Source organism: Gymnogyps californianus, chromosome 27, assembly GCF_018139145.2.
Source record: "Gymnogyps californianus isolate 813 chromosome 27, ASM1813914v2, whole genome shotgun sequence".
Classification (NCBI taxonomy): domain Eukaryota; kingdom Metazoa; phylum Chordata; class Aves; order Accipitriformes; family Cathartidae; genus Gymnogyps; species Gymnogyps californianus.
The window spans coordinates 2,051,529-2,077,467 of NC_059497.1; the positions used below are offsets into that span (position 1 = coordinate 2,051,529).

A 25,939-nucleotide genomic window follows, 5' to 3' on the forward strand; every position below is an offset into this window, starting at 1 on the left:
AGCATTTCATACTTTGGAGAATGAACACGAGGACACACATACAGCTGTATAACATGGTGATGTTATGAGAGGAGGAATAAATTCCTTCCTGACCCCTGCAGCAAGCAGTTTCTGCTTGGATTTGATCTGCATCAGATCTGATTATTTTGGCAACTGTTGATAGAGGAGGAGAAGAAGAAGAAAGGAAAATATGGGAGGCACCAAGTTATGAAAATAGATCCTCATTTCTATCCGCAGACTTTAAAGGTGGTTTAGGTGCGTATACACAGGTGTGAACTGCATACAAATGAATAGGCATCTTTTGTTCTCGGCATCTGCTCTGTGCAGTGTGTGCTCTCTCACTCTCAGCTGCTGAGACAGAGTCTCCAAGGGTGAGGGTCTGTCTGAGCTACGCGGCAAGGTCTCCTCCAAATCAGTTTCCTGAGCCACCCCATTTACGGTTGCTGCTGTGCCCCCAAGGAGAGCAGGCAGCCAGCCCTCCCCGAAGCCTCTGCCCCACAGCCTCGGCTCCCAGAGCTCACGTGTGTTTCTCTGTCTTGTTCTGTTCTCCCCAAATAGCTTTTGCAGAGCTGCAGACGGACATCAATGAATTAACCAGCGACCTGGATCGCTCCGGGATCCCGTACCTCGACTATCGGACATATGCCATGAGGGTCCTTTTCCCTGGCATCGAGGACCATCCTGTCTTGCGGGAGCTGGAGGTAAGGAACGGGCTGTGCTCCGGCCCTTCAAAGTTTCCCTGAGCCCTCAGGGAAGCCAGCGTGAAAACCTGAAGCACCTTTATGTCTTCCACACCAAATCTTATTAGAGGCACTGGGGTTAGCAGCACGAGCCCCGAGTTCATTTTAACTAAGAAGCTGGTGTTTTATCTCCGTCGCACATTGCTTGATTCCTTTCGGTTTCTTCTCCCCGGTGTTGCTTTAGTTTTATTTTATGGGTTTTTATATTGCTATAGGCTGGCAGCAAAGCATGCCAGATAAGTTATCGGTGTCCTTTTAAAGTCCTCCTTAATCACCTTACGGTGCAGGGGAAGGGTGTGCGCCTGGGAGCATCCTGCCTGGAGCATCCTGCCTGGAGCATCCTGCTGCTGCTGCTGTTCCATGGTGTGTCCACAGGAGGGCAAGCGCCGTGCCTAGGCATGGCCGGCCTCCCGCCTGGCCGGGAGCGAGCACTTCCACCTCCCTGCTTTTTCCATCAGTATGTGTAAATATATAAATACAAGATTTTCACTGAGGATATAGAAAAATCGGTAACGTACCAGGGTCCATCAGATCACCTTGCAGATGGGCCCTGCCCACCTGTGAGAGTGCCAAAAAGCATGGTGGTGCTTCAAGAATCGTTATCTGCCACCGAGCGTGGGGCTGCCGTCCTCCATCCGGGATGCCCGGAGGTACCGGGCTCAGCGCTCCCTCTCGGAGACTGGCATTGCTCCAGTAAATCCTGAAAGCCCTATTGCCTTCGCACAGAGCAGGGGGTGGCCCAAATCTTCAGCCAGAGATGTAAGAGGAAGAAGGCTTGATTGCTTGTGCTCCATACGGCTGCATTGCTTTTCCAGGCAAGCACGACTTAGCATTAATGCATCAAACTAGGTTCCTTTCCAGTGGGCCACCAACACTGAGTAGTTGCACTGAGCAGTTGCCGTGGTGTTGGTAAAACTCACACAGGCTTTGAACCAGCCTGTCCCGCTCCCATGCCCTGAGTTTTCCAGTCCCACGCATTATGTTCACTGTTTAAATTGCCAAATAAGCTGATGCTCTAGCAAACAAATATGAATGCTTTTTATTTGTTTTACTCATGAAAAACAGAATTGCAGAAGTGATAAATGTGTTGCCAATTACACAGTTGCTTAATTATGTAACGTTAGTAAAACCAATACATAAGTCTCCAAGATGTTTGGTAAAGAGTAGCTTAATGTAGTTCATCATTTTCACTTGTAATGAATTACTTGAATCTGCAACTGGCTGAAAGCCTCAATTAATTTTTTACATTTGTCCCATAATAAAGCAATAGTCTAAATTAGTATTTAATTTACGTACAAGAGTGTCACTTTTTGTACAGAACAAGCAAAATTGTATGTCATTTATAGGGCCGTTAGCCTCAAAGCAGCAGCTTTATGGCATGCAGAGAGTGCGGCTCGGAGCAATGATTAAGGCGAGCCGTGCTGAAGTGCTGGGGAAGGACAGAAAGGGTGACGCTTGTTCAGGACTGGCCAGAGACCATGTTCAAGGATGCTGAGACCCTGAGAGATGGGGTGCTGGCTTGTGCACCCAGGGTTAAACCATTCACCCCACCCCTAGTGATGGCAGAGTGACCCTGCGGCGGTGCAGGGCTGCCCTCTGGTCCTTGTCCTCCTGTGCCTTGGCTGATGGGCGTGCTCTCCACCGCAGGTCCAAGGGAACGGGCAGCAGAGCGTGGAGAAGGCCTTGAAGCTCTTTGCTCAGCTGATCAACAACAAAGTCTTCCTGCTGACCTTCATCCGGACGCTGGAGCTGCAGCGCAGCTTCTCCATGCGCGATCGTGGCAACGTGGCCTCGCTCATCATGACGGGTCTGCAAGGCAAGCTGGAGTACGCCACCGATGTGCTGAAGCAGCTGCTCTCCGACCTGATCGAGAAGAACCTGGAAAACAAGAACCACCCCAAACTGCTCCTGCGCAGGTAACACAGCGGGACGGGGAGGGGACGGGGCTGCGGGCAGGTCAGCGCGGTCGCCCAGGCTGGCACGGCCACACTGCCGGTGGCATCCAGGGGCTCTGCGGGACCAAGGTGGTGGCGTCGGAAGGAAAATGCTGCTCTCCATGGGGGACTTTGGATGACCCATCCATTTCCTCGCCTGTCTCCAGGACACGGGGTTAACTCTACTCTGTGATTTCACAGACGGCTGAACAGGGTCTTAAACTGGATCCAAGAGAGCTATTACCTCTGCTGCATCTCTCTCTCTCGCTCATAATCTCCTTGCTCCAGCAGCCCCCCTGTCCCCTGGCTTGGCTGAGAGCAGGTGATGATGCCAGCACTGTCACCTCTGCCATCCAGCTGCCTCCTCCCTGCCCTGCCCTGCCTGCACCCGCCTGACCGAGCTCCTGCTTCTCTCGCCTGTGTGTGCAGAGATGCCCGAGTGGTTCAGCAAAGGGGTTTCGCCCCCACTGCCGGTTCTGTGCGGGGCTGCCTCAGGGCAGCATCACGGTGGGGAGGTCAATGGCACAAAAACTGGAGCTCTCCATCACCTGCACGTTGCTGGTACCCAGCAGTGCCCTGTACATCCAGGCAGGGAAGAGGAGGCACCAGCTCAGGTACAGCAGGGTCTGGAGGAGCAGAGATGCAGCTCTTTCAGTCATCTCACTCGACTTCAGGTTCGTAAGGGCAGGAGCCTGATTTCTTACATGTCTGTACAGTACTTAGGGTCCTTGTCTCCCGTGAGCTGTGGTACTATTGTGATGAGTAGAGCATTAAAGACCTAGTGACGAAAAGTACCTCTCGGATGGGGAATGCTGTGAATTGCACGTGGAGCCATCAGGGAAAGGCAGGCTGCCCAGCAAGGCTTGGTCCCCCTCCTGATGGCAGCCCATCCTCTGCAGCCAGGGTGCTTCTGTGAGCTTCACCCTCACGTGTCTGAGCTACCTCGCAGGTATTTATGGGCTGCTTTATCCTCGCAGCATCCATGTCTGCCTGGATGGAGCAGCAGCGTTTGTATTTCACGGCTAGGGGAAGGAGCTCAAGAATGGATTAAGCAACTCGCCCAAGATCGTGTTGGGAAATGGCAGAAAGAAAAAGGGCAAAAAGTGTGTATTAATGTAGGCCAGATCAGCAGCCACAAGTAAAAGGCTGCCCCTGTTCTCTGTATCATGAGCCACCTCCGTCCCGTGTCCCTTTGGGTCCTGGCTGTGCTGCAGAGCCTGGCCCCGGCCGGCAGCAGGAACGTGGCTGCCCCATCGGCTGTGCCTGCGGCTCCACCGGCATCTCACTGGAGCGGGCGGATGAAGGAGTGGGGAGGATTTCACAGCTCTAGGAAAATTTCAGGGATTCCTCCAGCCATAATGAATATACTTGACAGGAAATTGCTTTAAATCTGGCTGTGTTTGCGGAGGCAATAACTCATCTCGGAAAAGGAAGCCGTCTTAATTTCCCCCGTGGTTTGACGAGTCGCTGGGAAGGAGTCTTCTGCCTCAGCCATTAATAATGACTTTTTGCGGTGCTCCAAAAAAATACACGGCTGGTGATCAGAGCCGTGCCCCCTCCTCCCCACAGCACCCAGCAAAGAGACAGGGCCATGGGCAATGCCACAGCATCGAGGCTGGCTGTCCTGTGCCGGCATTTAGCCATTTCACAGCAAACCTGACCTTAAATATTTCCAGGGATGGGGCATCTACCACCTCTCTGGGCAACCTGGTCCAGTGTTTCACCGCCCTCATCGTAAAAAATGTCTTCCTTATGTCCAGTCTGAATCTACCCCCTTTTAGTTTAAAACCATTACCCCTTGTCCTACCGCTACGGGGCCTATTAAACCTACCTGTGGCTGGAGCCCTGTCCCAGCCCAGTGCCCCGTGGGCTCCCAGCTGGTGTGGGTGCACAAAACAGCCCAGCCTGCAATGTCTTGCTCTGACTTAATAAGGAGTGATCAGCCACAAAGTGAGACACTTTATTTTTTGAGCTCTCTGGTGGCAGCAGTTGGTAATTGGCACTCAGTTCTTTCTCTCTTTCTTCCTCGTTTTCCCCTCTCTCTTTCTTCCATGACTACCCCTCGCGGGAGACAGCAAGAAAGTTGACATTAAATCAAATAGCTGCTCTGGTTCCTGGCACAGAGCGCAGCACACAGCAGTTCGGAGACCTAGATATAGCAGGGAAAATTAATAAAATACATATTTATTTTTTGTGTTCTCTCAGCTCTTTTTGTTTAGTTTTGTTTTATTCCTGGTGCCTCAGAAAGTCGGAGGAGCAGCCAAGGCGCTGGTTGCTGGCGTCAGACTCCTTTGGACAGTCATCTCTAGATCATGCTTTGCCCTTGTTATGTGGTCAATATGAGAAGGGTTTTCTCCAAGTTTAGGGATTCTCCCCTGCCACGTTAAGCTTCAGGAGCTTATTTTTTATTTTTAGAGGCAGCTCTATAACAGCCTTTCAGATACCAGCCCAGCAACAGCGTAAGAGCGATGCCTGCCGAGGGGCAGCACAAAGCCCCGCAGAAGCTTTTGCTGGGGCTCAGGAGAGCCCTCCCCGCGTGGCAGAGAGAAAGAGAGGTCAGGCCCCGTGGTGGCAGGCAGAGTTTAAGGGATGGCTTACCCAGCCATCCAGCACCGATCCGATTTCAAAGGCAGAGGAGGCCAGGGAAAGCATATACAGCAGACTTGTTTGCAAGGAGCCTACAGTGCTCCTGCTGCACCCAGCAGCGATGAAGGTTATAAGCAGCCCCTTTCCTCTGCCAGTGTAGGGCAGCAATGATTAATTCAATTGTTGGCCGTCCCCGGGACTGATGCACTGCAAATGTCTCACAGCGTCAGCCTGTGTTGAGATGAGAGTGAGATTCAGTGCTTGAAGGTAAAGAGAAATGGGATTTGACAGAGATGCTCCGAGGTGTTCCTTTTTGCTGTTCCATTCAGCTGATCTTGTATTTCTGATAAAGAAATAAAAGGGAAAAGCTAAGCATGGGAGCATCCGATACCCTTCTCCCACACAATATGCCCCAACTTCTCTGTCACTCCATATTTCAGTTATTTTTACTGTGCTGGTGTCGGTGTCGGGCCACGAGCAGCCAACAGGGACAGGACACAGCATTACTTCACTGGTAGGGCTAATCGGGAGGCTTGCCAATTCTTAATTTAATATTCTATTAACAAAGTAGTTTATTAAATTAATATTCACCCCGAAGTCCTGAATGTATAATTTTCTGAGTTTTTCACCTATTCTTTAATTTGTTTCACTGACTCTCCATTTTCTGTGGCTCGCTGGCATGTCAATGTGCTAGTGCTTCTCCTCCTTAATGGGGTGACTGAAATATTTTAAACAGGAGAACAATGTGTGTGTCAATTTGTAGGATGAATTTTAGGCAGTTAATCAATGCAGGCTTAAATTCTTTGGGGATCTGCGGACATTTTCACAAATTCCTGGCAGATGTTGCGATCCTAAGAGAGGATGGATAATGTGACCCCAGGTCCGATTGCTGACTGGCATCAGTTTTTGTTTGCTGAAATCTGTGGCTCCCATTTATACTTGATCTGCTTGACTTTGGGATCAAACCCTGTTGCTTCTATAGTGTGTGTTTTTCATTAAATGCCAGAGTTTTCAAACATGCGGGATGCTGTATAAATACATACCACAGAGGCAGTCCCTAATTCAAGGCAGCAGAGCAGATGGAGAATAGGGAAAATGGGTCCGGAGCGGGACGGTGACTCGCTCCAGGTCAGGGTACGGGCAGAGGCAGAGGCTCGGTGCCTTGCCGTGCCTGCTGGGCATCTCCTGAGCAGGTTGGTGGCACGGTGGTCAAAAAGGCAGTTGGCGGGAATGGCACTGGGAACAGAGCTGCCGGCCAAGGGGATGAAGGCACAGAGAGGTGCTCAGACCCGGCGGGGCTGCTGCCTTGCTGCAGGCTCATGGTGAAGGCAGAGAGGAGCATGGTCCCCAGCAGAAAGGGTGCTGCAGAGGGCAGGGTGTTGGATCCAACCCTCTTTGCTTGCTGAAATTTGGACCAGATCCTGGTATCGCACGTGGCATGAGGGGAAGGCTGGCAGTGCAGAGAGCCAGGCTGCCCAGGGTCACATTCACAGCGGGCTCGGCTGCGGCAGAGCAGCTCTCCCCTGCACGGCCTTGCGGGCAGGCTGGCAGCCTTGCCTGCCTGCCTGCCTGCCTGCCTGCCTGCCACCCCCAGCATGAGCTGCGTGGTTGGGGCTCAGATGTGGACTGTGAGACACCCTGCCACCAGCACAGCCATCCTGTCCCTATCCCAGGAAAAGGGATTGTGGTGTTTTAAGGAGAGTCTCCCGGTCCTGCAGAGCCAGCATTAAAAACTATCATTAGGAGCCATTGTATTTAAATTAGAGATAATCTTGGGCACAATATGGGGAGAGGACACTGGGTGGGACTGGGGAGAAAGCTGCAATTTCCCTGCCATTGTCACTCTGCTGTCCCTGATTGCCAGGAACTGCTGCAAATCCCAGCGATTTACTGAGCCAGGCTGTAATTTGCACCACGTGCAAGGAGCCGAGTGTCACCAGGCTCCCTGTCACCAGCCCCATCAGGGCTGTGACGGGCTGTCAGCTGGGCAAGCTGCTGTCAGCTCGGTGCAGCGGCGGGGGGGACAGCGCTGGCCGCATCCTGCTGCCTGCCTGCTCCAGGGCCGCAGCCCCGGTTCAGAGCACCACAGGAGCTGTGCCAGGGGAGATCTGGGGCCTCTGATGCATGGTTTGGTTTTGTATGTAACGTGCGTGTCCTCCTGGCTTCCCTAGGACCGAGTCCGTGGCTGAGAAGATGCTGACTAACTGGTTTGCCTTCCTCCTCCACAAGTTCCTCAAGGTAAGGAGGGATGGAGCTGAGACCCCACTGCCGCTTTGCTGTCTCACCCACCAGCCATCCCCGGGGTGAATCTGGGCTTGAAACTCTTCAGTCAGACTCCAAGTCAAAACATGTAGCAGCAAGGCAGGGGAGGTAGAAATTTGCTCGGAGATGCCTACGCCTGGGGCTGGTGTTACCTGGGCCGAGTCAAGCTGTCACAGCCTCCGCGCTCAGCCTTCTTCAACCCTCAGATCGCCTGGTGTAATTCTCATGTAATGGAGTTTCTGTTGCACCTCTTTAGTACTTAGGAGAAATTCTGACTAACATCTCCGTGCCTGGGCTTCCATATTTTTTAACTTTATTTGTGGTTTTGGAAGCCCCACAGAATCTGCTTCATGGGAGTGAACAATGAGATCAAGATCTCAAATTCCTTTTTTTACAGCCATGTAGGTTCAGTAGAGATTTACCAAGCCAAAGACAACATACTCACCGAGCAGTGGAGCTCATGGTTTTGGCTGTCCTCTCCAGGAGCTGCTGGGGGCTGAGCCTGGGTTGCACATGTGCTAAAGACTGAGTCAAGGGGACTATGCCTCTGCTGAAAGGAATCATGTGCAAAACCTGTGTGGCCCTGGAGGAGACCTCTGTGTTAGTTTTGCTGTCTGTCTCGTTGTGTAGGAATGTGCTGGAGAGCCGCTCTTCATGCTCTACTGTGCCATCAAGCAACAGATGGAGAAAGGTCCGATTGATGCCATCACAGGAGAAGCCCGTTACTCCCTCAGTGAGGACAAGCTGATTCGGCAGCAAATCGAGTACAAGACTCTGGTGAGTGATTGCTGTAGAAGCTGCCATTGAGTTGCTTCTGTCTCCCCGACTTGGACATGAGCTGTTCTGACCTTTAGGCCAGTGATTAGACGCTACCGTGAAGCATAAGTGTTGCCAGTGCAATAAAGCCTCATGCTGCTAGACCCATGCCCGAGTCAGGTGTGTCCCCAGTTTGTAGGTACAAATAGCCTGAGCCAAGGTTTTGAAAGGCAAGGTTTGAGGGGAGCATTTTGTCTCCCTGTGCATTGAGCATTGCCCTCCCTCTAGCAAATGAAAATGGACATCCAGGACTCCTATCTTAGTAGTCGTTATAAAGATATACTAGATGCAACAGCAATGATGCAATTAGGGATGCAGTGGTTTTTTTATGAGAATGGGTTGTTGTGACACATGTGGTTACCGTTCTCCTGGATGCTTGTCTGAAGCCCTTTAGAGCATGGTGTGGTTCTCCTTCCCTTCCAGATCCTAAACTGTGTGAACCCGGATAATGAGAACAGTCCAGAGATCCCTGTGAAGGTGCTGAACTGTGATACCATCACTCAAGTCAAAGAGAAGATCCTCGATGCAGTATACAAAAACGTCCCATATTCTCAGAGACCAAGAGCTGTGGACATGGACTTGGGTAGGAGCTTCCCTGCCTCATAGGAGGGGGAAGATCAGAGAGGTTGATCAGTGATTCTTAGTGGGTTTTGCAGAGCTTGAAGACTAGAGCTCAGGCTGCGCAACACCGTACGTGTTTCTGCCCCTAGAAAGCATGGGCACCGCTCCTGCCGGATAGGTTTTGAGCTCTGTGGGATCGGCTAATTGTCCATTGACTACAGAGCAAATGATTCCTGAAGCCTCCTTCACTCTGCTGGGAATTTAGCTTTCTCTGAGTGCCTCTTCCTGGGAGATGGGCTTTTCTACAGGCTCGTCTGTCCAGTAGTTACTTGGGCCAGAAGTGCATAGAGCCTGTTAGTGCCTTTTCCCTCTCTGACCATCATGTCTGCCTGGTTTTTGCCTCTCCCGCAGAGTGGCGGCAGGGCCGGATAGCTCGTGTGGTCCTGCAAGATGAAGACATCACCACCAAGATTGAAGGAGACTGGAAGCGCTTGAACACCTTGATGCATTATCAGGTAAGAAAGCAGCCCCAGCAGACAGCTCCCAGAAGGCTGCCAGGAGGGAAGAAAAGAAAAGCAGAAATTTAATTCCCAAGTATCTCGTCTACCAAGACAGACAGGGAGGTCACGTTTGTATGATAAGCCAGAAGGGTTCAATGTGCTTACGCATTCGATGGGAAAGCAACCTTGACATGGATCTTAAAGAAACTAGCAGAGTTGAAAATTGGCTAAATTAAAACCGCCAGCCGTACTAGTGAGATAGAGGGAGCAGTGGCGAGGGCTGAGCTGCCGCTGCTGGAGATGCGGGGCCAGGAGAGGGATGGCACGTGGGGGTCTGAGACAGCCAGGAGTACGGCAGGGAAGGAAGAGGATCTCTGCCTTCCTTCAGAGCTTTGCAAACACCACACGATCTGATGATCTGATGCAAAGCACAGGCTGCAGCGGCAGCTCGTCTCTCGTACTCGTGATCTTCCTATGTGTTGACTCTTGAGCATCGTGCAAGGAGTGAAGAAGGGAAACAGAGCAAATACTTCAAATACTGTCACATGGAGGGTCGAGGGAGTGCTGCGGGGAGGTACGGGATGAGGCCAGGTCAAGAAAAGGTGAATATCAAGAGCTACTTCTTGACAGAGTGACATCAAACCTCCTAAGTCCCACACCTCGTCTTCCAAGCCGAGTAACAGGAGTTTTGCCACTAAAGTCATATAAAACGAAGCTGGACAGTGAAGATGCTCTATTGTGCATCGGCCAGGGTGGGCAAGGTGACCTAAGAAACTGTTGCCGTCTTTAGCTTTTGCAGCTTGCGTGCCCCCGCCCAGCCCAGGCTGCCCTGGATAGGCGTGCATCTGTTGAAAGGGCTTCTTACAGTGTGCAAAAGATGGAAAGAGAGGTAAAGATGAAGCTGAGGAAGGTTTGGTTAAAGAGAATCAAAGGCTTTTACTCAAAGCCTGTCTGCAGCAGAGGATAACTGCATTAATTGGGACCTGTAACCTACTACTGTCCATCACTACCTACACAGAAGTGTTTAGTATTTAATCTGGCATCTTTCCCTGTTTATACACCATCTCCAGTCCATCAGCGTGACTCATGCTGTGTAAGTTGAATGTGAGCCAGTATTGACAGGAGCCACATAATCAGGGAGCGAGGCAGAGAGAATGGCATAAATATGCAAAGTGCATACAAAAAAGCACCTCGAGGGTCAACTTTCCCAAGCAGCCCGACGGATTTAAACACAGATTACTGTAAAATGTCATAGGAGTTGTGCAGATGAATTCCATTGTTTCTAAAATCTGTTTTACCTGACAGTTGCAAGGGATTAACCAACATGCAGGGAAGCAGCGAGACTTTATTATGCCTTGATCTTTAAAAGTCATCTTAAGGAAGTCACAAGTGAAAGCCATGTTTGCCTGATGTGTGTTGGGTGCTAGGGGAGGGAGTACTTTCATTTCAGTGCCTGTGGGAAAATCTGAGCCACAAGTTTACCCTTAAAATAAACAAAATCCTTGCAGCACTCAAGATGCTGCAGCTATTCCTGCCATTTGAATGTCAGTTTTGCTCTGGAACAAAGTAGAAGTTTGCTGCCAGACATCCAAACAGGTAGCAGTTGCACGTCTCTCCCCGCTCTGGCCCGAGCTCTGTGCAGCCCGACAGAGCTGTTTCAGCCGTAAAAAGAAGCCAAGTTCTCTGCACTGCAACAGAAATCTTGTCAAGGCAGGGCTCTCGCCAAAAACAAACAGCAATATTTTTTTTTTTTTATTCCTACCTTTTTTTTTTCTGTTTGAGTAATAAGTGTTTTTATTAGGTGTCAAAAATACAGATGTTCCAGGACTACACAGTAAAACAAATATGTGGGCAAAGGCACAGCTTAGAGGAGGGTATAAAATCGTTTGAGTTTCAAGCGCTGCTGTCTCACCATTTTAGGAGGAATGTTACATATAAAACAGGTGTGGTTCAAGCCATAAACATGAAATCTAGATTTCTCCAGCTTCTGGAGGACTAGTGAAGATGATTTCTAAATTTCTAGAAAAAATAAAAGCTAGCTCTGTAAAGGTATCTCCATCTTTTATTCAGAGCTGTCTTGTCTTTATTCTTGGTCGGATACCGTCTACTTTTATCTGCTGATCTGAAGGCAAAGTGATGTCTGGATTTGCACGCAGTAAGTGGAGATGCACAGCCCATGTTTCCGTCCGATAACACCGGGCATTTTGTGGTCTCTTGTGGAGGTGCTGTTACCGGGGAGTAAGCGCTGAAGCAAGGACCAGAACCTGCCCGGCCCTCGCAGCCTTGCCCCTGTTCCTGATTTCTGGAGTCCGTTTGCTCCACAGCCCCGTTCCCTGCAGCTCCTGGGCTCAAACTCCTGCCAGGGACCAAACCAGCCTCCTCCTGCTCACCGTGCTCTGGGGCCGGGGGGGAGGCTCTGCAGAGGACAGTTATTTAATTCCAAGATTGGAATTTGACACTATTACATTTGTTTTCTACATGTTAAGGATGATAAAAATACGATATATGTCTGCGTCAACCGATAAAATGTATTTTTCATGGGAAGCCTTCGCATGCAAAAGCCAGATTGGATTTAAAAAGAAATGTTCATCTTTCTGTAATATTTTTGAACCACTTTATAGTATTATATAGAGAACTATATGCCTGCTGCTTATTTCTTCATTTATAAAAATAGATGTATAGGTTAAATAGGCGTAATTCTTTGTTAAATCCTCTGGAGCTTTTAAACTATATTGTAAGGAATGGTATTACATTTGTGTAGTATCCTTTTGGTTTCATGCCTATTAAACTCCATGGGAGAGTCTCAGCTCGTGTGGCTTTACTCAAGAAAAATGAAACACTGAATTTAATATCAAATGATTTACAGTGGCTCATGCAGGGTTAACTCCAAGGCAGCAGAGCATGAATACCTGTCAGCCACTGTGAGTCTGGAAGGGCTGAGAGACTAGAAAAGTATTTTAAATGAGAAATTAGAAGCAGAGAGGGAAGATTTGTGTGGAAAACGAGACTTAGGAGCCGAGGGTGGTGTGGACATGGAGCCAGCATCCTCACTAGCCCATGCAAACGCAGTAGTATTGTCTGGGCTTCTGCACTGCTGCTCTCCCTGCTCCAGGTTTTATTTTTCTTTTCTTTAAGGTGTTTTGTGCAGCATGTTTCCAGCTCGTAGAAGACTCAGAATATTTATAAAGTTGTAAAACAGCCAGCTAGCTTCGCAGGCGTCTCTGGGGTTTTATGGGAGTGTGGCAACAGCAGAGCGAGATGGGAAACGAATGTGTGTTACATCTGATGCTAATTTGCACACTGGTATTTTTTAGCTGACAAGAGCCATTCGACCCAAAATTTAGAGAGTGAGAGTGCTCTGTGTGTGTGTGGAATTTTTAATGCCTCTCTCCCAGTTAAGCACAGCCCTGGTGGAAAGGGATCCCGGCACGGCGGCCGGGGAGCTGCTGCCTCCGCGGGAGCACCCTGGGCTGCCAGCCCGCTCGGGTTTCTCCCTAGTGAAACTGAACTGAAGTGGCAGCTAATAACAGCCAAAGAAAATAATATCACCACTGATCGTTTCTTCCATTGACTTAATAAATGGGATGAAGTGAGGCAGGAGCAGAAGGGGAAATAACAGAGGTGTTTGAAGTGTTTGGCTTAGAAATATCTCACTTTTGTACTGTGAAGCACAAGTGACTATTATTTCCACTATCACTAGCAATAATAATAAGTTGCATTTACATGAAACTTTTCATCTGAATGGAACCCAAAGCCTTGAAGGCAGCAAAGATCGCTGTGTGCGGGTCACCTCGCGGCGGCAGATGTTGTACAAACACCCCGTCTGCTGATAGTGCAGGGAGATGCTGGGGGAGCAAAATCCAGCTGCTGCCCTGGAGCTTCCCCGTGCGTAGGGACAGGGCCGAGTCCCTCGCAGGACTCCTGGCAAATAATGGAGGACTTAGCCCCGAAAGCAATTTCTCCAGCCTGAAGAGGCGTTTCTTCTGTGCAGCTCCTCTAAATAATGTGTTGGCTGGGCCCCGGCGGGTCCGTCAGCCTGCGAGATGCGGTGACTCCGCTCTCTGTTCCCTTGCCGTGCTGCACCACGGGCCACGAGTTCAAAATTAAAAGACACTTAGGCCCGTTCCCTGGAAACCTGCAGATTCTTAATTAAGGGAAATAAGTCAAAAAACTTCCAGTGACTACTAGATTTATAGGGAGGATAAAATTAAACATGGCTACTAAAATCTGCTATAACAAAATCTTGTTAGCGCTAATGTTCATTTATAGTTTGACTTCCCAGCATTTAATTCCTTCTCTGGTGCAGTAGAGGGACTGACAATTTAATACTCTGAAAGATGGCTTTATGACTTGCTCAGCTGTGAATCAAACTTCTAAAGTTCGTAAAAATTGCTAAAATAAAAAATGGTTTAATAGGAAAGTTTTATGGTCCATAACGTTATTATAGCTGTTTTATTCCCTCTGCATTGTTACTTTAATTGGATCACAACAATTCTTGAGATTCTCATTTCTATTAGATAAAACGTAATCCTAAATCAGAACGACCGAAAACATCTTCAAGCCATCTTTTGATTTATCACTCCTTTCCTTCAGTCCCTTGCTGTAGAGCTGCTGCCGACCCAGCGCAGAGCTCAGCCAGAGCGGGAGCGCGTCCCTGCAAGGGCTGGCCGGCGGGATTGCTCCCCGTGCCCTCGGGAGCCCCGTGCCGTGCCGACAGCTCCCTGCCCAGGCTGGGCCCTGGGGACTTCTGTTGCCTGTGTTTGCTGGATGAGCAGCTGGTGATTGCAGTGCGGACGGTGGATCTCGCTGATCTTTTCTTCTCTTCCTTTGCCTCCCCAGGTATCAGACCGCTCAATTGTGGCTCTCGTTCCCAAACAGACCTCCTCCTACAATATTCCTGCCTCTGCCAGTATATCCCGGACGTCTATTAGTCGATACGGTAAGAAGCAGAGTTAAGGGCCGGGAAATGATGGCTCACGGATGGTGACTGGGCATTGCTCCTGCTGCACTGCACATTTTAGAGCCAGCCTGAAGCTTGCAGCTTTACTTGAGAATGTATCTTGATGGGGCTGGTATTGAAGCTGCCTTTGTTGCAGGAGGGCAACACCTTGAGGGAATTAGGTGGGGAAAAAGCAGCAGCTTCCCCCAAAGAAGCACACCACATCAGCCAAAATGAAAGTACATTCATGTGCCAAACAGAAAAATGTCCTTGGCTACTGTTTTTTTTGCAAAGGCTTTTCCATCTATGAGCAGAACAGCAAAAAGACCAGAGAAGCTGAGAGGAGGGAAAAGCAAATGCCAAGCACGTGAGCAGCCTTTGGAAATGTGGGTCTTGGAAAAGCCCGAGGAAAGTCTTTTGGCTCAGAGGGGCTGGGCGCTGCAGAGCACCCGTGGGGCTCCTGCTGCAGGAAAGCAGCTTTGTGTCCCTTGCATGTAAGCAGGGCTGCCCGAGAGAAAGACCTGATTACTTCATCTGTTTCTTCTCTCAGTGGAGGATCCTGAATCCTTAGCTAATGGGTCAGAAATGGGTAACAGCAATCTTAACTCGGCGTGCTCGGGTGTGCACGCCTGGGAATTCGTTATTTGCATAACAGCAGGGCTCGGCACTTTACAGGGGGTCCCTGAAGACGCTGCAGCCGCAGTAACTGAGTCTGCAAGGTGCCAGGTGCGCGTTTATAGCACTAAATCCACAATAATGGTAATAATATACTTCCATAAAAGGCAGCAGTGGCAAAATCTCTAGTGCACTGATCTTTCGTTATCTTTCATTTTACAGAGTGTTTTACAAATGAGAGGTCTCCTGACAAACCCGTCTCCTTCTCTTGTTTATAGCTCCCAAAATAACGGGTTTTTTTCTCGAGCAAGGGTTCTGAGGAGCCGTCCACAGGAGAGTCTTTAGGCAAAAGCCAGGAGAAAAGTCATTTCTCCCTGCAAGGTGTAGTCCACCCGAGTGCCCAGCACTTCCCACACTTCAGGTGATGGAAAAACCGAGGCTGGGTCACACAGTCTGAGTCCTCAGTGCTCATTGATCTATGTCAGATGGAAAAGCTTTTGCAGACTACCAATATGAACTATCATTGCTCATGTTAAGATTAATACTTCTAATTGTGCAGACAGAATTTAAATGAGATACTTATTTACTTCCCCCATTATATATCAGTACAGAGCTATGTTTAAAAATAGAATTACTAGATGCTTCCCTAGCTGTCCCCCTGTCTATCTCCTTAATTATATCAGTTGGAGTACTCATTTATCTAAGCCTTAATCAGGGATGAAAATCTAGCTAGTTTGGTAATGACTTGCGTATTTCCCTTGGCTGATTTATGATTGATCCCCTTACTCTCGATGAGGAGGGTGAGCAGTGAATTGAAGGCTAAACTTGAGAAAATGCACGAGGTTCCCAGAGAAAAAAGAAATTTAGTGAGAGGAAGAAAAACCCAACAAGGCGCGGTTGTGCTATTCAGCCCCATATCTCGGCTTGGAGACACCGTGGATGGGATCCAGGGAGGCACATTCTTTGGGAAGTTAAATATATCTCACATCCCTCTGTGGTTTCCGAGCAATTAAGGGAAAAACCTTTGTCTGCTCCCCTTTGAGGTCCCCTTTCCCTGCCGGGAAGGAGGGCAGAGGCAGGGACAGCAGGGAGGCCGGACCCGCTCAGCCCCGCGGGCGGCACGGCTGGGATGCAGAACTGGCCTCGGGCTCTGCAGTCAGTGCTCAGCTTGAGCCCTTGTTGCTCTAATGAAAGCCTCAAGAACAAGAACAGCAGTTTCTTCTGCCCTTTGTGCTGGTTGTGCCGGGCAGCTCGTTATTATCTACAAAATAGTGATTTCAGGACTCCGGTGCTGCGGGAGTTGGTGCCCAGGGTTAGTGTGCGTGAGCTGTAACTCATGGAGGAATCTTGTATGGACCTGTATTATTGAGTTCACATAAGTAAGGGATGTAAATGGAGCAGAAAAGCCCCATGTCTGAGTGTGAAAACAGAAAGGCTCACGTCTGAGGGACTCTATTCACTGAAGACCAACACGTATCTTTGGCAAACGCCAAGTTTTGGTGGTGCCTGGGTGGTATTACATTTCCTTACCCCATAAAAAAGCCAGCACAGATGATTTTGGCATTAGCGAGCATGGTGGCATCACTGAGAAGAGTCAGGGAAATGAAAAAGGGGTTTGCTTTGAGCATGACCGACTTCTCTTCCCATTGTTCAGACTCCACCTTCCGCTACACTGGCAGCCCCGACAGCCTGCGCTCCCGGGCCCCCATGATCACCCCCGACCTGGAGAGCGGGGTCAAGGTCTGGCACTTGGTCAAAAACCATGACCACGGAGACCAGAAGGAAGGAGACCGGGGCAGTAAGATGGTGTCTGAGATCTACCTGACCAGGCTATTAGCTACAAAGGTAACTGCCATGTGCTAAATTTGCTTAGGAAATGCATAGAGAGGTCCCTCTAGACACGCTTGCTGGGGGTCCTGCACAGTCCCTAATGATGCTCAGCTCCCAGGGCGGGGGGGGACTGTCCCTGCCAGGCTTTCCTGGGCCCCAGGGGCTGGGTGGCTCCTGGAGCAGCCACAGAGACACAGCCCAGGTTTCCTCACACTGCCAGGTGACTGCTGCAATACTTCATTCTTCTGCACGGTACTGAAACACAAAGAGTTGGAGAGACGCAGCAGTACCTGTAAATATTTAACCTGTTTCCTCAGCCAGAGAGAGTTTTCCTGCCTTTCACCATGTGTTCGTCACTGTAGATAATGCAGATTTGCTTTTGAAAGCAAAAGAAATTGTTTCAGGTTAGAAATAAAGAGTAAGTACAGCCGTGAGTAGCTGCAGGCTGAAGCATTCCCCCCAGGGTTCTCCGGCAGCACAGTCAGCATTCATAAGGACCCCGACCTTACTTGTTCCTGTGGGGTCCATGGTGGCACTTTGCGGGGCTGTGCAGAGCTGGCAACACCATCTGACGTCCCCTCCGCCACCCTTAGCCAAGTGTGCGCCCGTCCCTCCTGTCACCTTCTCGGTTGCTGCTCCCATTAGGGTACGCTGCAGAAATTCGTGGACGACTTGTTTGAGACGCTGTTCAGCACCGTGCACCGCGGCAGCGCGCTCCCGCTCGCCATCAAGTATATGTTCGATTTCTTGGATGAGCAGGCAGATAAGCATGGCATCCATGACACAGATGTGAGGCACACGTGGAAGAGCAATTGGTAAGAATGGAGGAGGGGGCTGGAAGGGGAGGCAGACCTGAGTATTGAGCAATTACCTGTGTCCTGGGGAAAAACAGAGATGGGGAAGAGCTTTCGGAAGGCTGGGAACAACCAAGTCCCATAGCTCTAAAGCATGAGATGTACCACGAAGCTGTGCTAATGCTTTTGAACCAGCACCGCTGCTGCCCCCATGCCCCGAGCAGATGTGGCAGTGGGGTTTGATCCTGGTTCATGCTGCCCCCCGTGCACACACGAGCTAAAACCCCGGAGCAGTGTTAAACCACGAGCCCGGCTATCTCTGAGTCCTCTTCCCCGGGTGGGAGCTGGGCACTGGCCTCAGGCCGTAGATCCACACACCTGGACTTTGGAAATCGCTCAGTTCGCAGAGCCGCTCTGCTAGCGGGAAGCAGGGCTCCATGCTTGCACCACCCTGCCTGTGCAGCCCTGCCTGTGCAACCCTGCTGTGGCACGGGAGGGGAGAGCTCGGCGAGCGGCTGCACCTTCCCCATCGCTTCGGGCAGCAGCTGGAGCCACTGGGCAGTGGGAGGAGGTGGCGAGGGGGGAAGGAGCCAGCCCCGCACACAGCCAACATGGACTGCAGCTGGGTTCAGCCTTCTCCGAACAATGGGAACTCTCACGTCTCTGCCTCTGCTGTTATTTTAGGATTAAAAGCTCCGTGGGTTGGAAATTTACCTCTGCGAGGAAGTAAAAAAAGCACAACAAATGGTTGCTCCCTGAAGACTTCGTATTTTCCCCCGAGTCCCTCGTGGTTTAAAAGGCCTCTAATCATCACGGCTCCAAAAGCTGGGTTCCCCACTAAGGCTGTGGGAAGCTAAAAACAATTTATTGAAAGCCTTAGAAGAAGGAGTTATTAAGATAAAAACTCTAGAATCACAAAAAAAGATGAGACTTCTTAAAGCAATAAAAAAGAAAGCGCCGACCAGCAGAGTTTGCTCTGCCAGAGCCATCAGACCACATGAGCCCTGATCCTTCCTTCTGCCCCGGGGCACGGGGGGCTCGGGAGAACGGTGAAAATTTGGCCTCTGAACTAACAGCTCTTCTGAGCATTTTGGTCGGCTGCAGCATTCCCAGAAAGGGAATTTTGGTGGGGAGATGGGAGTAGGCTTATGCCACTGGAGCAGGTCAAAGCAAACGAGGGCTTGGAAGAGAGAGCTGGGGTAATGGGGGGTCAGGGGAGCTGGCGCTGCCGGGGATGCAGCTGAGCTGCTTGCCTGCAGTGCAGCAAGAGTTAAGGCTGAAGCCTTCAGTGCAGCTAGCTGGGTAGATAGAGAGAGCTGAGACTTGAAAGGTAATAGAAAGCAGCAGCTGTTTTTTTGATCCTGCTATACAGCCAAAGAAAAAAGGAATAATAATTCCCCTTTGATTGCAAATGCCTCGGGATTTGGGGACAAAGCCTCTGATGCCTGCTCCACCGCTCACAGATGATGGACTGCGGAGTGGCCGGGCAGCGGCTGATTAGCATGGGGGCGGCAGCGCCGCTGCCCCGGGCTCAGCCCTGCGCCGCAGACTCCCACTCTAACGAACTCAGTTTAATGGGCTCCTGGCAGAGCTGCTCACTCGGTACTACCGAACACTGCTCAGCCCTGCCTGACACAGCCAGCCTGCCCTCGGCGCCTGCTGCCCGCCTGGCTCTCGCCTCCTTCACCTTTCTGTGCAGGATCAGACCCCAGAGCAGCTCCCGGGGCGCGCAGGGCAGCAGTGTCGAGCCCAGGCGTAGCGGGACCCGTCACAAGCAATCCGGGCAGGACTGGGCTGACTGGTGTTTGATGGACCTGGCCCAGCTCCTATTCAGATTATTGCTGCTTCCCACCATTTGTATTCTGCTTGGGAACACAAACCGCAGCAAGTGTCCTTTCCTAGCCTTTGTCTTAACATTTAGTTTTGTTTCTTGATTTCCCTACAGCCTCCCTCTCCGATTCTGGGTGAACGTAATCAAAAACCCCCAGTTCGTGTTTGATATCCACAAAGGCAGCATCACGGATGCCTGCCTCTCTGTTGTGGCTCAGACATTCATGGATTCCTGCTCCACCTCGGAGCACCGCCTGGGCAAGGATTCCCCCTCCAACAAGCTGCTGTACGCCAAGGACATCCCCAGCTACAAGAGCTGGGTGGAGAGGTGAGCAGCAGCGCGTGGGTGGCAGCAGCATGGGTGCCGGGCTGGCCTTGGGTGCTCCAGTCCTGTCCGACCTCCTGCGCCGAGCAGCTTTGCCCTCAGTGGCCGATGATGCAGCAGGGTGGCTCTTGCCGCGAGCTGGTGGCACAGCTCAGCCCTGCAGAACATCACTGCTCTTATTTTCAGCTTGTTACAGACCAGGATCCTGTTTTGCTAGATGTAAGCCTAAAGCGAAATGATGTCCTTTCCCTGCAGAGCTTAGTTTAAAGCCCAAGGAGAAGCGGGGCATTTTGAGCCTTTGTGTTTCTCATGGCCTCCCTTGGCCTTTCCTTCCCGCAGGTATTACGCAGACATTGCCAAGCTCCCCGCTATCAGCGACCAGGACATGAACGCCTACCTCGCCGAGCAGTCGCGCCTGCACTCCGTCGAGTTCAACATGCTGAGCGCGCTCAACGAGATCTACTCCTACGTCAGCAAGTACAGCGAAGAGGTGAGTGTCCCCCGGGGCGGGCGCGGAGGCGATGCCGCCCGGCGGCACGTGCGGCGTGGGAGAGGAGCCGTGCTTCTGTGCGGCAGTGGCTCGTGCAGCGATCCCCCTTGCTGCCACCCCGCAGAGCTCCTTTCTCCTCCCTTGTCCTTGATGCAGCACGACTGTAGCTCACACCACCGCTGTCCCGCTCTGTTCTGTTCATGCACAAAGAGGTTCGGGTCCTGGCCGTGCCTGTAGCGTACTTCCCAGGAGGACTGAGAGCTAAAATATTGTGGGAGCAACTGGATTCCTCAGCCTCGGCATAAGCCCAGTGCAGCCCACTCCTAAATGTAGTGGAAAATCATCATGACCCAGTGAAGCTCCCCAGAAACATCCCTGTCTTTTGGGAACAGCGTGGTACAAATCCCATGTTGCAGTGACACAGACTCCTGTTTGCAAAGAATCCCTGGCAGCGTGAGCTCCTTTAATGAATGCATCACTTGAAACCAAGTTCTTGCCATCTGTTCCACCCCTTCATTTCAGTGTAAGAAGAACCTATTTTGCAATTATGTCCATTAAAAGGAAGGGTTTTGTCATTTAATTGCATGTATGCATTTGTGATACAATGCCACAGCTATTTTCCGATTAGGGTTTAAAAATCTCATAACTTTCATGCTAAATGAGACAAGAAGTGTGGAGTCCAAGGTACAAGAGTGGGAACGATTGTGTTGTGTGGGTGATGTGCACCGAGCGGTCCAACAAATCAATGAGCACGGCTGCGGCATGGCGAAGCGCTCGTCGCGTTGCTTCGCCATTTGTTATTTAAGTTTCACACATCCACATTTCAAGTTGCTCACATCTTGCTGCCCACCCACCTCTACCACCCCCTCTCGCACACTGACTTCTTTCTCTTTTTTTCTCCCTTTTTATTTTTTCTGTGCCAGCTCATTGGGGCTTTGGAGCAGGATGAACAGGCACGTAGGCAGCGTCTGGCATACAAAGTAGAGCAACTTATTGGTGCCATGTCTATTGAGAGCTGAAGAAAGGTTGCGGTGCTCACAGACGGCAAAGGGCAGAGGATTGCACAGACTCTCGGGAATCAAGAGGGAGAACAAGCAAGGAAGGTGCTGGACACATATAAATACCAAGGCTCTTCTGGAGGGAGCAGGGACTGGCCCAAGGAGTGACTGTGTTCAAAATCATATAGGATCCGGTTTGAAAAGGCAGGAAGAGAAAAAGACAAAGCATCTCAATCAAAGTCAAATCAAGATGGATCTTTTTTTCGAGCATACATGGAAAGAAGGAACCTGGAAAGTCTGGATGTCTCCATGACCGCTGCTTTGCATGAAAATTGTTTGATGTATATTAGAAAATAAAACTTTATTTAAAGGGTTTTTTTAAAAAAAAGAAAGAAAGAAAAAGGAAAAAAAAAAAAGAAATAGAGCAAAAACCACAGAGGCCACAGAGATAATCCTGGCAACAAGGTTCAGCTCTGAATCCTGCCCTCGAGAGACTCCCGAGGACGCGGCTCAGTCATTCTGCGAACGGACTCTTACGCCAATTGGAAAGTCTGGAAAACCGAAACTTACTTCTTTTTGGGATCTTATAAAAAATATGAGCACAAGTTTGCACCACACCTTTTTACACAAGTAAAATAGCAGTTTAGCCAGAAAATAGTTCAGTGGCTGAGTAACTTATAGGCACTAGAAGGAACTTTACCTGAATTGCAAAACCATCAGATCATCCAACCTGTCTTGAAATCCAGCTTTATCTATGTATTTATATAGTGTCAATATATATATATTTTTTTTAAATCCCATTTACTGTTGAACGAGGAAAGATCTGATTTTAAACGCTTTCCCCTTCCCACCCCCATTCCGCCTCGCTGGACGCCGGCGCCGCGGCAGCGATCCGGCAGCACCCTGCGCGGCGGCGTGGCCGCGGTCGTGCCCGGCCGCAGTCGGGGCGTTGCTGGTGTCTGCAGGCACCGGGTGAGCAGAAGCGGCCGGCTGCCCTCTCCCCGTCGGGCAGCGCTGGGATGAAGCCTCCTCGGTTGCGTTTTGGTGGTGGTTTCTGGCAGCCACCTCTGATTTCTTGCAGTAAAACCCCACAAACCCCCAATGTTTACAGTGAGCGATACTTGAAAAGACTCGACATAGCGAGATGAGATATTTATTGCTTTTCTGTTTGGCTTGCAGAGCTGATCAGCACAGGCTCCCTTTGAGTTTCTCTGCCAGCATTCGCAGTGTCGCCCGGGGCCAGGCGCAGGACTTGCATTTCCACTGGGGAAGGGAAAGAAATCTTTGCTCTAGGCAAGGGAAAACCTTAACCAGCACTCCACAGGCCAGCTAGCGCTGCTGTCTTGTCTCTGTCTCGGCGTCTCGTTGTGATATGCGGTTCCTTGCTGGCCCTGACGGCGCGTGTTCTTGTGGCCAGTGACAGGCAAATGTTTGTGAGTGTTATTTCTTTCAAAGACACCAAAGCTTATGTGTGTCCCTTTGTAGAGTGCCAGGAGGGGAAGGAACGCTGTAAATATTTCTCTCTGTAATAAATATTGATATTTGTGCAGGCTGCAGTGGGGAGGACAGGGTGATTAGGTCTAATGGAAATACAAGTATTGACTGCGTGAGCTTGGCAGTGGCAGCAAAATAGCTCCCAGCGTCTGCTCAGCCCTGCCCGGGCAGTGCCGGACTGGGACCTTAGTTTGCAGCCGGTGTGTGTCGAAGGAAAATCCATTTTCATATCTGTCCCCCTCCTCTACTGTTCCTGCCCAGAGGAGCCCGGGAGGGTCACCGTGGGCTCCCGGCACCGGCAGCACTGCTGGCTTTTGGTCTCGAGACGCAGTCCTAAGGGGAGCCGGCAACAGGGGAGGGGAGAAGCATGTAGAGAAATACTCAGGAAGCTTGTTGTTTTAATTACCGTTCAGTAAAAGCCATGCCAAGTCCACTTTCTTTTGGTAATCCACTTTTGTGAGTTTCTCTGGGCCCTATTAATACTCTGGAAGAAAATGCTAATGATAACGATCGACCTTGTGCAATAAGTTCTTGACATTTGCAACAGCCTGAGCTTTGTAACTGGAGGGCTTGGATTTACTGAGACACGGAGAGAGCTGGCAGAAAGAGAGAGGCTGAGAAGCAGAGCAGGATTTGTACTGCCCGTTATTGGGAGAGTTCCCTTCCCAGGGATCCTTCTCCAGCACAATGAATCTAATTTCAAAGACAGAAAATGTGCAAATGTCCGGGTTGTCCTATTGAAGTCTGGCATCCCCGAGCCCAGCGCTGCGGACGTGGTGAACGAGCCATCATTGCAGCAGCCGCCAGCCTGCCCTGCTCTTTGCTGCTGCTGGTGTTACAGGGGATTGCAGAGTGTCACGTTTTGAAATCCTCCAGGTCTCATTCTGTGCTGGTTTCTGTTACTGCTATTCACAGTGATCCGGGATGCAGCTTATGTGAGTCATTTCCAGATCTATGTTCTAGTTGTGGTCGTTGTTTGGGGTATTCATATTCAGATCATTCACCAAATTCTGATGGTACTCTGAAACCCAAAGAAAGCACTCCAAATGGTTTCCAAACAGTTTCCAAACACTGCTAAATATTAGTCTGAATAGTTATCTCTGCAGGATTCACAAAATATGAGTACTGCCCAAAGCAAAGAGCTGGCTTTTCATCACCTGGGTGCTGGTGAATGTGTGCTAGCCTTACAGCCCAAGTCAGGCCCTCGTGGTCCTCTTTTCTTCACATCTATTTGAGAGGCTTTCGCATAGCCACTTTTAAGCCTACTTTCCTCCTCCTGCTCTCTACCTTCTGGCCGGGAGCACCCCATAAGCAAACATTTTGTCATTCCCCCTTCCCCAGTGTTTTCTCCGCAAAGGCAGAGGTCCCCAACCATCCCCTGGGACCTCTGGCAAGGGGTTTGTTCGGGCAGTGCTGAGGGTGGGTGCTGCAGTGACCCAGCAGCAATGCCAGCGATGCCGGTGACCAGTTTCTTTTCCGCATGTGTTTTGGCTGCCTGTTCCCCCACGGGCAGGCAGCAGGAGAGGCGGCACGTAGGAGGTCTCCCTGCTCGAGATGCTCCATGTGCAACGCGATGGGCTGCCAGCCCTGCTCGGCTGGTTTGCCCCTTAGCAGCCTCTCCCCCTCCCCTGGCAGGAGCCTGGGAAAGGGCCCATACACTGGGATTATCCTGGAAGGTAAAGATGAAGGGGAAAAAGAAAAATAATTGCAGAGCCCAGAGGGATTGGTTTGTGAGCAAGGATTAAAAGAATCCAACGTGTCCAAGCTGGCTAAACACAGGGTCTGTATTCCATGAATACACCAGAGCACTAAGGAGAGAAGGGGACAACTGAGTTTATTTTCTGTGCTGTGGGAGGAATTTGAGCAGAGGAGGAAAGGGAAAGTAGCAGGAGCACTTTGCAAAACCAGTAAGCTGTTACACTTTTGACTGACTTCCGAGGGAAGCAGCAGAAACATCTCTTCTTCCATCATCTGAAAAGGCATTAGGAGGATGGCGTAGGGAACAGCATGGTGCTGACTGGAAGGGGTGGCCTATAAATAATCTGCCAAGTGTCTGCTCGTGGTGGTCGACATGAATTATGGATCTTTACAGGCAATTATATGGAATGAAGCAACGTATCCCCTTGGGGCAAAGCGCTTGTAATCTATTGCCCTGTTTGCATCCGACTTTTCAGTTACTCCTTTGGGAAGAGGAAGCCTCAGATCTCAAAATGGCATTTTCTTCGCACTTGCAGCAAACTGGACTCGAGGTTTGGTCAGGAGGGGGCAGTGACTTTGCCTTAGATGAAACGATTCACATCCCTCTCATTGCCCCCTTCCTCCTGCAAGGCCAGTTGGTGTTTTGATTCTCCAGTTCACTTCGTTTCAGGTATTTCGACATCAAAGTGGGAGACGTCATTTTCCGGAATCTCTCTGCCTGGTGTCACTGCTTAAATAATTCCATTTAATCTTCTGCTCATGAGCTATCAAAGCACCCACTCCAAGGGGGAGCAAGGTGCTAATCAAATGCTTCTCCACCTTGAAAGCCTTTATTAAAAACCCATATACAAGAGTCTAACTTATAGGCAAGCTTGTCTCCGCGTGAGCCCCGCTGTGGAGCACCACAACGCTGCAGCCCACCAAAGTACAGAGGATGTGGACGTCAAGCGGTCCACACTTTGCCATAAAGGATGAATTTATGTGTAAAGGGAGGCAGGAGAGATCAGCACGGCCGAAGTGCTGGTGCCCCTGTGGGATCCAGCACGGACCAGTCCGCAGCTGCGTGAAGACCCACCATGGGAACCAGCGCTGAGAAACAAAACCACTGCCACGGCCTCGCTGCTGGTGGGCAGCATCCCGGGCAGCATCCCAGGCAGCACGTGTGGCGGGGAGGTTTATCCCTGAAGGAGGCTGGACGTGGCCGTGCCGGACGGCGGTGCCTTCCCGCAGGGTCTCGGTGCTGTGACACAGTGGGGATGGCGAGTGCAGCCGCTCGACGTGGTGGCAACAGAGACCTTCATCACAGCAGTGCCTTCAACACACTGTCTTAAAATCCTAACAGCCCGTCCCCACATAAGTTCTCTCTCCTACCTTCAACTGGACTTCACCAAAAATGTCATAGTGTAGGAAACAATTTGGGTGGGCATGTGGAGGACAAAAGCGAGAGGGCTTAAAGCTCTGGGGTTGCGTTCCTGCACGCTGCTCACTCTGGGCGCCTCGGTGTGAGTCGTTTAAGTCTGCATGGAA

The 25,939-nt window shown here is 50.5% G+C and overlaps 1 protein-coding gene across 1 annotated transcript in view; it reads left to right on the plus strand.

Annotated features, from left to right (window-relative positions):
• PLXNA2 (plexin A2) overlaps positions 1 to 22,077 on the plus strand; it is a 175,018-nt gene extending 152,941 nt beyond the window's left edge. Inside the window, 12 exon segments of the mRNA XM_050911214.1 lie at positions 559 to 701; positions 2,388 to 2,656; positions 7,432 to 7,498; positions 8,153 to 8,299; positions 8,762 to 8,921; positions 9,311 to 9,414; positions 14,239 to 14,338; positions 16,608 to 16,798; positions 17,429 to 17,598; positions 19,523 to 19,735; positions 20,072 to 20,222; positions 21,146 to 22,077. Coding sequence (XP_050767171.1) covers positions 559 to 701; positions 2,388 to 2,656; positions 7,432 to 7,498; positions 8,153 to 8,299; positions 8,762 to 8,921; positions 9,311 to 9,414; positions 14,239 to 14,338; positions 16,608 to 16,798; positions 17,429 to 17,598; positions 19,523 to 19,735; positions 20,072 to 20,222; positions 21,146 to 21,241 — 1,811 coding nt within the window. The 3' untranslated portion in view covers positions 21,242 to 22,077.
• Positions 22,078 to 25,939: the final 3,862 nt, after the last annotated feature.